Raw genomic sequence first — 13684 nt, forward strand, 5'->3', positions numbered from 1 at the left:
AACCTGGAGCTCTGTTAACAGAAGTGACATTTAATCCAACTAAAACCTAGAATGCAAGAAACTGACATTTTATAAAATGCTGACAAAGTTGGTGTAATGGATGTTCACTCAGAATAGAGCTGTGTCTCAAACTGATACACTGTGGCATTAAAGTGGGAATATGCAACAAAACCACACACAGGTTGCTACTCCACTCTCACTAAACCAATCTGATTTAGAAGAGATGGAGCGCTCAAGCTCTCTACATAGTAAATGCCAGGGATGGCAAAAAGAAAAGAAAGACATTGACGAAGAGTCAAAAAATAAAACAATAAACAGATCGAATAAGAACATCCTGGCAGCGAATCGTAAAAAATATGAAGCACAAAACCATGCATGTAGCATATATATTATGAGTGTGTATGCACAGTGCACATACACCCACACATACAGACAAACTGTTAAACAGAGTTATGCAATCCAATTTCATGTGTATTTTACAAATATAACTGAGTGCACTGGCAGTCTTATGCCTTTAGATGGCAGTAGCTCCATAACACTACAACACCTTCTCCCATGGACTTGGTAAGAAAACAATATGTGATATGACAAAGATAACAGTTTGTACAGTACAGTATACACTAATATGCACGGCCTGCTGTACACAGGATGCTATCGCAGAGAAGAGGCTGTACCTGTATGAGGTGAAGTTATCGTAGGATCCCACAGTGTAGTGTCTGAACAGTCTTTTAGTGCGGTCCTCCCGAGTCTCTGTAAAACAGATTAAGTACATTTTCATCTAGTCAGACAACCCAGAACTCTATGTTCTGAATTATTATTCAAGCATTACACTGTATGCTGACATCAATGACTGACAATATCTTGAAAGGCTAAAATAAATGAACAAATGTTTTCACATTGGGTTGAAATAATGTATGTAAGTTTTCAATTACTCATCTGGTAATTGTTTTGTATGCATAAGTACACTTGATATGTAGAGTAAGAAAAGAGAAGATCTATACTATAGATTAATAAAGACAGTGTAAAATAATAACAACTACTAAATAATAAAAATAACTATAAAATAATAAAAACACTCTTTAGTAGATTTGATCTACATATAACAAGGCCTTACACACATAGAATGGTGAATAGTAAAACCATCAAATTTCATATCACCCACATATCATCCAGGGCTTAAATTCCTAGCGAAGTGCAGTATTTTGAAACGTGGTCAGCCACATTTGCCAGTGTGTGGTGTTTTGTCACAGCATTGAGTAAATTGGCTGAATCTAGAAACTTCCCAGGAATGCACCGCTATGTTATGATTTAGGAAGAACACAGTTTATCTTTTGGATTTGATTCAGTTCTGCTCGTGGCCTTTCACAAATCCATAACAATTTTAAAATGTCCCCAGCTCTTAGTATGTTAATGTCAGCGAAAATTTAATTCAGTTTACACAGAGGAATTAAGCTACCACAGATAAGTAATTATCATTAACAGGCTTCATTTATCATAACCTACCAGAATATAATTGTTCCACTGTATTTTTGTTTTTTAAACAGTAAAATAATTGCATAATTCTGCCTTTAAAGTGTTTCTTTAAAAGCATGTTGAGCTCAATTAATATAGTGTGTGTGTACAGTATGTGTGTGTTGTTCCTGTCAGCATGTGGGTGGATTTATTCTATGGGAGTGCTGATTTAGATCAATGTCCTCCCCCCAATAATATACATTGCCCCTCCACAAAACAGCAATCTGCTGACTACACACCCCAAGACCCTTTCAGGCAACACAGAAACTCTTAATTGGGCAAAGCTGTGAGAGCGAGGGGCATCCTGTTGGTTAAGTGAGAGACACGGCATGAAGCCACAAGTCTGGCTTGTAACCTTGGTCACATGCCCCCCCCCCATTCTCTGTTTCCTCTCCCTTTTTGCTATCTAACAAAGCCAATACACCAAGCTGTTTGTCATATACCGTATGTGTTTATGAGAAAGAAAGAGACAAAAGAGAGGGAGCGAAAAGGGAAAGAGATCAAAGTAAGTGAGCAGACTTGAAGTGGCTGGCTCCCTCAGATCCACTTTCGCCTGTCCATCTGACTGTGCGTGTGAGTGACAGACTGTCAGCTGAAGCTCTGATAACTGTATCCACTGACACTTGGTGACACATCCAGACGCCAAAAAAGAAAAAGAAAAAAGGTTTAGCTTTTCCGCTTCAAATTCTGGATTTTTTTCCATCATCCTCTGCTCTTCCTCTCTCACCTGCCGTCTCATTTTCCTCATCTGCCTTTCCATTATAAACTTGTTTGCTTGTGCTGTGTTCTTCGCTCTCCAAGAGCACCGCTGTGTGAATCTCAACCTCTCTGATTCTTACACATTTCATTTGTTTCAGCATGACTGCAAATCTGTAGCTTTCCTCTTCCCTCACTACACATGCCCCAATCATAGGAAGGAGGCCGTTGATGAAAGCACCCTACATTACAAAACCAAGCTCTGCTCTACAGTTGATAACAAGTCCCCCTGCATCAGAGCAAGAACCTGAGTCAATTGGTCAGTGAGTCACCTCCTGGTCACTGGCTGTGCATTTGACTTTGGCTTAGATGAAAGGAAAATTCTCCCTCAAAACATTTTTCATGGTTAAAAAAAGTACTTTTGGTGATCCAATTGAAGTGTCTGGAACTACTTTGTTGTTAGGTGGTATATTTTTGTTATTTTCATGGATTATTAGCCACTAACAGACAGACATGTAAAGATATTTGCAGCAGAGCCACAAAAAAGAGTTTGATAGCTATTGTATGTGAACATCAAACAGTACAACACGTTTTGGGTTCAATCAATCAGGAGAAGAATTTCTTTCTACAGTCATAATTTGGCTACAGTGTTCAATAATAGAGGGAGATATTTTGCTTGAAATAACCAGCAATAAAATTCTCCAACTGCAGCATTTGTATTCAAGGGATAGTGGTAGGAAGTTACTAAAGTTACTTAAGTGTGTGTGTAAAATGAATAACTCCAAAGGTGCACTGAGACGTTTGACGTCAGATAGGTTCAGACTGTCTAGTCATAAAGATTAGACGACCTTGGGGTGTCTCAATTTCTCAAGATATGGTAGTTGGAGACTAGATTCTGTTGTTTAGACCAGATAGCTAATACCGGTAAGAGCCATACATGCCCCCTCTCTGTATATCTAGCTTACTGAGTTTACTGAACTTAAGTGTTTTTGTCAAGCGAATCCTAAGCGGCCACAGTCATGTTGAATTTGCTCCTTGTGCCATTACTTTAGTAAATGCATTCATTAAGACAACAGAGGCTGACGAGAGTGTTTTTTTATTTTTCAAAATATAGACTGACCTGAAATATAATTTTATTCATCAGGACACATATTTTCTGTACTGAAACATCTCTTGCCATCTTGCCCTTGCTATGCTCATCATCAGTTACCGTATTGCTCTCTCCACTTACACAAATAACCCACAACTTCATGCAGAAGTTCATCCACTGGACTTTTTATTGTGAAAATAATAAATTAAATCCTCAACAGTTCTCCTTGTGGAGATAAATGCCCCTTCCTTAAGTGGATGAGGGTTTACATGTAGTTGAAAATACCTGCGCAGAGTGTATCTTCCTTTTGGCACCCACTTCCCCAGACTGGGTTTATAGGTGTGTTGGCAAACTGCCGAGGTAATCATGTTGTGGCAACATTGTAAGCAGCAGATAAGTGGTTTCACCGTCCCTTCTCTGCCATTAGACTGTGTGTCTTTAGCTTCCTCTGATGCCAAAATGAAGCCCAGTGAATTGTTTTAATTTGCATCTTAGAACCTGGATGACTAAGACGACTGTACACACACATGAAATGTGCAAAATCCCAAACTAAAGTATAAAAGGCCAGTTGAGGTAAAGTGGGTGCATGAAAATGAAGTATGACATTTCCTCACCCAGAAATGAAAAAAAAAGACAGTTAATCAAGAGTGTGAGTGTCAAAAAATGTGATGTGTAATGAAGAATGAAGCTGAGTGGGTGTTTTTGTGAAGTTATTGGTTATCAGAGGAGGTAAGGGGAAAAGAGAGGTGAGTTGAGAGCTGGTTGGCATTTTGTCTGTGTCAGAAGGTTACTAAAGACGTGACATTTTGTTAGCACTAGATGTCAAAGGGAAGTAGTGATGAAAGAAGAGGTGATATTTGGGGAGAAAGGTGTAGATGAGCCAGCACTGGTCTTCTCCTGTACGTTCAGAGATTGTATTTTACAGCTCTCACTCAACTTTCACACACACACACACACACACACACGCTCATTCAACCTTACACATCATCAAAAAGCCCTCACTTCAAAAAAAGGACAAAAGAAAAAGAGAATCAGCTTAATTTCGGATAATTTTTAGAGCTGGTGAGTGTGAGTGTGCCTACCATGTGATACCAGATGCAGTCTTAGAGTGTGAAATGCAGCTCATTCATCACAGCTGTCATCTATTTTGTACAGCCCAGGAGCATCTAATGGCAGGGCCCTGATAGCACAGATAACCTAAACTCCACTTTCATCTATCACACACGCACCCCCCCCCCCCACCTACACACATGCAGGGATTGAGTAACAGGACAAAGGGTGTCCACTGTAAGTAAAGACTGTTATTTACCTTAATGTACATTAGGAGGGTTTATTATTACTTTCTTTTTGTTTGCTTTCGAGGACAGGAGGCTGTGGTTTAGCACCAGATGGGAATAAAACAAAGAGAAGCATCTTCAAATCTGCAGCAGAGCTACAACATCTGAGCTGTCAGAGGGGAAGATAAGCTCACTTCATTCCAGAGAACAAAGACAATCATGAACTTGCTGGGTGTTACTCACATAACTATTTATATACATGTTAAGCATATTAAAGGATTACCACCTATTCTGAGTACCATGTCAAAAGTGGCAGTTGGTTGGATTTAGACATACTGTCGCTGTTTGGAGAGATTATGGATGTCCAGGTGAAACATTCAGTTCGTGTTCTCCTTCAAAACACTCACACAATATTGAAAGAGCTACAGGTATTCCAGATACTCAAAAAAAAAGAAAAAAAAAAAGAAGAAATTTTAGAAAAGAAAATGCTGAACATTAGCAAAATATATATAAAATGAAACAGAAGTATAAGTGCCTAGGATTTAGTAAACAAGGAGAAAGTCAGAGAGGAAGGTCATTTCCCTCTGAGAACACAATGAGGGACTATTGCCTATGAGTGCCCATTAGGAGGTGGCCTCAGAATGTGGTTTAATAAGAGAGATCTGGTGAGAATTTTCATTAGACTGCAAATGTTGCATCTGGTGACAGAAACACAGATCCTTAGAAAAACAATGTGTAACAAACGGAATATAGAATGGATACATTTAGTCTAAGTTAAAGTGTTATTTTGTGCTGCTTGCTGATGGACAAACATAGATAGGTCCTGTAGGTACAATGTTTACAGTAGACAGAATTTGAATTTCTTAAGTTGCCCTATCTCCATCACAGAATGATATGACACAGCAATATTTACATTTTCTGGCACAAAGGATGTAATAAATTTCACATTTCCAATGACAACGAAAACAAAACATAAGCAAATTAGGTTGTTAGCATGTACAGTGGTAGCTACAATAGGTAAACAGGCAAAGAAACAACTTCCCACAGAAAGTCAGTGTAAAGAGGGGGGAAATGTGTTTACTGAAGCATTGAGGCTTTTCAGCCACTTATGTTGAGCATTCAAGGGATCAGGAATGCACTAGGGGCACCTGCTGGTCAAAAGACTTTACAGCAGGCAAGTACACCGTCCGTTAGGGCTGTGTTCACACATGCAAGTCAGTTTACACTTGCATATGACAAACAATCCCTGAGAGGTACCGCATGCAGTGGATAGACCTATCCAGCATAACTAGAGTATAAGTGGAAATGTCGACCAAGTCTTCTGATTGACAGTAAATGCTGTCCTCTTGAAAGCATCACTTACTTACTAGTTTCCTTTCTGGCAGTCATAAGGAGCTAATGAGGCTTAAAAAGAAATACCTGGATGAGAGAGTTATTTTAAATAGTGCTGGAGTCATCATAAATAACAATGCACGGATAGAATCACAGGAAGGAGAGAACATGCTCTGTAGCGCACAATGATAATGACTTTCACAGTCCTGTGACTCATCTGCTTCATATTTGCACCATAAACAAACAGCACCAGACTTAACCTGGAAGCAGACTAAGACCCACATTTTTCATGCTGTCTCGGTACAGTTATTTGATCTAAACCACAGTTTAAGTGGCACAGTTTTAACACCTAATTAAACTAAACTTCAAGTTCTTTTTAATAGCATCCAACAGGTTAGGTATGAACACAAAAAGCTGGAATGTGTTCAAAAGTATGTACGGGCCACTGAATTAAACTGCTTATGTCACAAATAACTACAACTAAAATAATACTCATCCTTCAGTGTTGGCAGCCTAATATAATAAATAAGTGACCAAAGAATAAAGGTGGTGACAGAAATGTTGCTCCTGGCTTGACCTCAGCTTCATTGTGATGATGTGGTTAACACTGTTGCGCTGTTAGAAATAACAGGGCTGGAGATTCGTAGAAAGGGTTCAAAGCCTTCCTGATGATGTCTGATATAACCCTGTAGGAGGGACAGTGGTGGACAAAGTATTCAGATCTTTTAATTAAGTAAAAGTACTAATACCACACTGTAAAAATGCTTGTTTACAAGTAAAAGTCCTGCATTGAAAATGTTACTTGAGTAAAAGTATATTCAGGAAAGTGTACCTAAAAGTAAAAGTACTCAATGCAGAACCTGCCTATTTTATATCATATCATTAAATTAGCAGGATTTTCTGTTGTAGTTGGTTGAGGTGGAGCTCATTTTGAACTACTTTGTATCTGACTAAAACTAATGATTACTTTTATTATGGAATAATCTGCTGATTATATTCTCTATTAATCAATTAACTATTTTGTTCGTAAAAAATTCTTAAAATAGTGAGAAACGCTGTCACAATTTCCCCGAGCCAAAAGTGACACCTTCACAAATGCTTGCTTTGTCCAACTATCAGTTCAAACGTCAACATTATTAACAAGACATTAAAATTCTTAAAATAATTGAGAGGCCAAGCAGCAAATGCTCACATTTGTGAAGTCAAAAAAAGCAATAGATCACTATTGGTATAGTAAGTATGTCAATTAAACAAGTTTCAAACACTCATAATTGCTACGTCAGCCCTTGCTGGAACAAAGACAACTAGCCTAAGATGCTACACACGCCAGGATGTAGAAACATACAAGTGATTAAAGGCGTCAAGGGGTCACCACTTCCCAAGCAAAGGTTGTGATCTATAAAAAACAAACTTGACAGGAGAATGTGCGGTCCTCCACGCAAACTCTGATCCATTCCTACGCACATAAACTGGAAAAATGAGAAATGGTGACTCATAGATTAGAATAGATTGAATTGTGCAAAATAAATCAAAATATTATCTCTGACTATTATAGGCCAATAACACTTACTATAATTTAATAATATTTGAGCCAAACACTGTGCGCCAGCGTGTGGATGTGATGCTTTGCTTGTAAAAACATGGTATGGAAAAACTATAGGCCTAACACTATTTGTTAAGTAAATATTTCAGTGTACCGCTTATGTCACATAAAACAAATCATATTTCTTTTAACTCATTGGCACCCTCGTTAAGTGAGTGGAGTGTTTGTGTAGCTTAAATAAAGGTCTAAACACAATTGGAATGCTTTTGGTTTAATCTCTTTTCAAATGGGGGAATAACCTGGGTCATCCAGTGCGTCTTGCACATCTGTGTCTCCGTCTACACTGTCACTACTCAGGATGCGTCTTCCTGCAGATCGGTTATCAAGAGGGGTTGAGCTCCGGTGCCCCCTTTCCTAAAGTGCACAAACCTTGCGTGTATGACCATGTTTTAACCAAAAAACAAAATGATTGTTCTTGCTTCAACCTCACCAAAAAGAATGTCGGTGTAACACTGGGTTAAATTTCTTTATTTAGCTTTTCTGTCACAATTTGCTGTCCTTATCTTCATGCAGTCAGTACGTATTAATATTAATGAGGGGCGTTTCACTGACCATTTATAGGCAATTATGGGCGTTTAAGGGGTTGGACAAGGAGCTGGCCCACATGCGCCACATTTCAAGTTGATTGTGATTTGAAGTGAAATTGGAGTAGGATGTGTGTGCGCACTTGTACTGTGTTTTGTACGTACGCAATCTTTCCCATGTACAGTTTTATAAATGAGACCCAAGGTGAACTCTGAACAAGAGTCTTGAGTGGAAGCTGGTGAGCGATTCTGCTGTCTTGACATTGCCTTGGAACTCGTTTCACCACTATTTTGAAACAATAACAGAGAGGAGTTGTGACTTAGCTGAGCAACCATTGCCAGCTAACTACTCCTGGGCTTTGGCTAGGCTTAAACACCCTGGAATAACTATTGAGGGTAACAGATTTTGCTAAAGTAGTTCATTTTAGTAAGACTTAATAAAGGCCCAGGTCATCAGTTACTCTGGTAACCATGGTAACAGTTGGTTACAGTACCACTAAAAAAAAAACAACAAAAAAACACCCCACAAGGTCATATTTGAGAACAATGTTTTATAGTCGAGAAGAAAGCATATTTAGCACATTAAGCTATTTGTCGGGCTGTAACATTGCAGCTTTCTGCCCCTCTGTTAAACCTGCTACATCTCTGAGAGCTCTGCTGTAAACATCCCTGTCAAAGCCCACAGTGCTTCTCCATTCTGAACAGATTGTAACACCTTCACTGTCCTTGTCTGAAGGACGTGAGAGCTACATCACATACGCACAGATGCACAGAAACACAAAGCAACACACACACACACCATGTCTGAACCCTGCTGAATGAGAATTAACCTATGCTGTTTTACCACTGATAAGAGCTGCAGACAAACATGCACACACACTTACACAAACACACTCACACTTATCAAGTGAGCCTCATTGGCTTTTTAATTCTTTCCTTCCACCCCCCGACTCTTACCTCCTTTCATTTTCTCCTTCTCCTTCTCTCTCTGCCTCCTCATTCATGTTGTGCACGTTAACCTCCTAAACCAGATAACAGAAGATAGAAGACTAAGCAGGGGGGTATAGTAAACTCTGGGGGCTCCCTATTCCTTGAATACTAAAACACTATTTAAATGAATCAGAACAATGCTGGACTCTCTGATGTAACAACTTCCCAAGAGCCGCACAGCCTATGAGGACAAGCTCGTGGTAAAAGAAAAATAAAGACAGAATCATCCACTCTTTCTTTTCCCTTTTGTGCTGTCACACAATGTGCCTGCGGTTCCACAGATCCAACAAGGAGTCGCTGGGCCGTGCAAGTGGATACAAGGCTAACCCACTTCCACACAGCACATCAGGACAGAGCAATGTCTTCATTTCCCTTTTTCCTCTTCATCTTCCTGTGTCTATTCCCATTCCTCTACCAAATGATTCTTGAATAAGACTTAAGAAAGGTGAATTATTTTTTTCATTCCTGGATAAAATTAGTCATGCTCACAATAGGAAAGTGTGATAGAGAGGACACTGACGGAAAAGAAAAGTCCATACAAAAGAAAGACTTAAAGCAGGCTCTGTATTAATTTAATCTTTATCTGCTCTGTACATATAGGGAATTAAAATAATATGCAGGATATTATTGAACATCAAAGGTGACAAAACTTAAACTGCATGAGCGCATACTTTTGATATGGGCACGATGCACTACTAAATCTTTCCTGCATACATGGACAGGAGAATGTAGGGTAGCTTAATTATCTGTGAAATTGAGGGTGTTAGACCAAAAGAGAAAGATGCAGAGGAAAAAACAGGGAAAGAATGTTAAGAGTGGAAAGACAGAGAAGACAGATTAACTAGAAGACTGAAATTGAGTAAAACGGACGGAGGGCAAGCAGAAGATGACAACAGGCTGACAGTGAAAATATATCTAAGAGTTAATAAGTCTCTATCCAGCCAAATATTCCACATTAGTGTCTTCCAAAACAACTTATGACAGTTCCAGAAACGATTCATTCACATTCATCATTTTCTAATCTAAAGTTAATCCTGAAGATTTTATGAAATCAAACCCCATTTTTGATCATCCACATTTTTTTCTGCCATAACTACTTCATGTATTTACATTCAGTAGTTACCTCTCTATATAGTTGTGTTCATAGTTTTTAGTAGCCCACCAGCACGGCGCTGGATTAAAGTTGCCTTCACACAGATGAGGAACTCACAGGAAACAACGCGTGCATGTAATCCAACATAATTTTACCTCATTGATGACATCATGTTTACTGTTTGCTCTCTTTACACCTTGTCAGTGGCGCCAGTATAGAGTACTCCATCAGAACTGCTTGTCGTTTGGTTGAACTGATCGGATTGTGTTTGCAATATTTTTGACTGACTACTTTTACAATGTCAGTTTGTTTGGCTGTGTTGTAAACAAACACACCAGTTGCTCTTCTATTGCATTTCTGAAAGAGCAGCTGCTCAAGGTGTGTTTGCTGTCCTCGGAATTATGGGAACCGTAGTGTCAAACCCTAAGTATTGTTATCATGGTAACCATCGGTGTAACTAAATCAACCAGGACTGAAATCTTAAGAATTATAGCTGAAGGGGAACAAAGTTACATACTCTGTACGCCCAAACAGCATTTGACCTCATTTGACCATTTGCTACTGAAGGACAGTTATTATTCGCACAATCTCAAGAGTTTACATATTATAAACATAAGCTCTTTCACATGTTTGAAAAAACGCTGTCTCAGTGAGGCCAGTCTCACCCTGCAGTTTCACTTACTGTCTAACAGTGTAGAAGTCAAGAAGGGAGGAGAAAGAGAGAGGGAGCGAGGGAGGGAGGGCAGAGATTGTTTCTGGATATAAATTCAACAAGGCGCTTTGATCAAAGGACAGACTAAGCCAATGACATAGCAAGACAGGCTTTTAATAAAAAAGAATATGAGATGAGATCTAATAATGCTGGCAACTAAAAGAAAAGAGTTATTCAAAGCTATCAAGTGTGAGAGCTGGACAACGTTTTGCCTAGGCTGTATAAGTTAAAATTCCAGATGTGCCCTCTCTTATTTCAGAGAGGGACGCTTGAGTGATGGCATTTATTTGATAATCATGACAATATTAAAAATGTACACACCAGTAAGAACCTTCACTTACGAACATAAAAATGTTTAAGAATAAAACAAAAACGATTTCCATTTGTGGAGCAGAGCAGAGCTGAGATGAAGAGGAAGCAAAGGGTAGCAAGAACAAAGGAAAAAGTGGACATTGAGAAGGCCTTCATTGAGTTCTTTGCACTGAATCAAGCTCTCAGTCATAGTCACTTAAAATTGTAGTAGTTCACACTGCTCTCTTGTAAAAGACAGACAGACGCTACCCTTCTGTCTATATTACATTTCCCCTTCTGCTGAGTCATACTGTAAATTTCACACATTTACAGAGGGGAGCTATTTTTAGGTTCTCCTACAAGATACAGTTTTAACATTACATGCAGTATGACCACAAGTGAGCCATCTGTTTACCCTCTATGCTGACTTCAGAAGAGCGCAGAGAGATGTGGACAGAGAGGGTCACTTACCCCAGTACAAGCCATGACATGCAGAGTTTGGGTGCTCTGCCTTCACGACTGTTACCACTCCGTCTATCCTGCTACACAGCACTGGCAGATCTGACACCATGACTGGACAACAGTCCATTTTTTCAACTTTATCTTTACAACTTCCTCTCTAACACAAGGAGGTCGTCCTGCCAACCTGCCACTGGTCTGTCTTCCAGTTTGAATTACTGAGAAGAGCTGGGCTTGGCCTCCCCTTGATCCTCGCCTACAGACGCTTAAAGGCACTCCTGGAACTTCCATTTTGTGCAGATGACAATTCAAAATTCCACAATACCATTTTCCTGTAAAAGGACTCGCAGTTTTTTTCCTTTTTAGAGTGAAATAGGACGTCCTGGACAAGTAGCACTGGAGACTGTGTCAGTGTCTCTGGCCTTAATGTCTTATTCTGTTTCAGCCTCCAGCAAAAAACTTCAGCATATATTTCACACCTCTGCTTTGCTGCTGTCTTTCTTTCTCCTCCTCCTCTCCCTCAGAATTGGTTGGTTTGTTGAAGAGCCTTCAGAGAGCTTGTTGTTACCGTGTAAGTGTCGGAGGCAGAGACCAACTGCTATAAATACCTCCACTCTGTCAAAGTGGAAGCCTTGAATAATTCAGTCAAATTCAGACAACAAAAAGCAACTACTGTACAAGCTCTTCAAACGTTGTGACAGCTCATCACGACACACCTTTGAGTCAAGGTCAAGACAAGCAGAGATGCACTCAGACAAACACAGGCACAAAAACACACATAGCTAGCTGTAGCTTGTAACCTCTCTAGAGTCCACTAAATAAAGGTAAAACTATGAACCTTTTCTGACAGAGAGATGCAGAGAGGAAGGGTGAAATATGGAGAAAGAGAAAACAGGGGTACCTTGGTGTAAAGGTAGGGGTGTGATTACAGTAGTCATGTCCAGTCAGCTCTGCCGGTACAGGTAAGTTGCTGTGTGAATGTTCCCATATTTTTTATGATGTGACACCCCACAATAGCGAAACACAGTAGCTGTCATGTCATGGCAGTGAAAGAGCTTATGTAAACAAAATGATTCAACCGTGTCTACAGATTACTTGTGAGAATGACTTCTACAGGTGAATATGGAGTGTAAGAGCAGCCATGTCGCTGTGAAATAGACTAGACTTTCAGAGAGAAATGCAGTAACCTGCCCATGTGTGTATGTGCTTGTTTATTTTTGCGTGTGTGTGAGTATGTGTGTGTGCAGGTGACCTGATGTCATCCAATGCAGCCCCTGTCAAATGTGATATGTCTCTGCTCCACAGTGAGACCTGCTTCAGCTTTGATTCATTGTCCAAATAGCATCGCCATCTATTATGATTTGATATGGATCTGTCCTCCAGAGAGAGAGAGAGAGAGATGGCTGAACACACTCGACTGACTTCTGATGAAAAGTACAGATAGTGGCCATCACTCTGCTACGAACAAACAAACACCTACACACGCACACACACCTTGAGATGTGCCACCGTAGGACACAGTTTTTTATAGAGGTAAACGGCAGGACTCCTTTTGAACTGCCAATCTATAACACTGACTCAGCTAAAGTTTAATACCAAAGGCATGTCTTCCAACCAGTGGTTTATCCTCTTTGTGTCCCTCTCTCTCTCTTTTAAAAATATGGTTTAGTAGGCAATGCTAATTTATCTCCTGACTCCACACAGTATAAAAACAATAACTGAATTGTGGGCATAACTTTACATGTGTATAAAAAGCCTGTCCATTTGTATGCATGTACACTGCTCTGTGGTGTGAGCATTTGCATACTTACTTTGCATTTTACAAGTCGCCACTAGAGAGTTACTGACTGAACTCACTATCTACGTGATTTGCAATGTGGGCCTGTACAGACTAATTTATCGCACCATGAGAGAACTTAACACAGAGTTGTTTGTCATTGAAAGGTAAATGCTTTTCTGTTATTTTTATGAGCTTGCTCAGTTTAACCTTTAAAAACACTAAAACTACAGACAAAATAAATCTGAACAATACATAAAATGTAGAATTGCTGCTATAATAAATCACAGCAAACGATGGACAAGGTGACCATGCGAACACCAAGGGC

General features: G+C 39.5%; 1 protein-coding gene across 6 annotated transcripts in view; it reads right to left on the reverse strand.

Annotated features, from left to right (window-relative positions):
• Window positions 1–13684, reverse strand: part of shank3a (SH3 and multiple ankyrin repeat domains 3a) — a 113788-nt gene that overhangs the window by 17708 nt on the left and 82396 nt on the right. For all 6 annotated transcript variants that reach the window (XR_006822688.1, XR_006822689.1, XM_046036419.1 and 3 more), the window contains exon 12: window positions 675–750. Coding sequence is in view for 4 of the 6 variants with exons in the window: in XM_046036419.1 (XP_045892375.1) it covers window positions 675–750 (76 nt within the window). In the remaining 2 variants the exon portion in view is untranslated. The remainder of the gene's footprint in view (window positions 1–674; window positions 751–13684) is intronic.

This window comes from Micropterus dolomieu, linkage group LG22, assembly GCF_021292245.1.
Source record: "Micropterus dolomieu isolate WLL.071019.BEF.003 ecotype Adirondacks linkage group LG22, ASM2129224v1, whole genome shotgun sequence".
NCBI lineage: Eukaryota > Metazoa > Chordata > Actinopteri > Centrarchiformes > Centrarchidae > Micropterus > Micropterus dolomieu.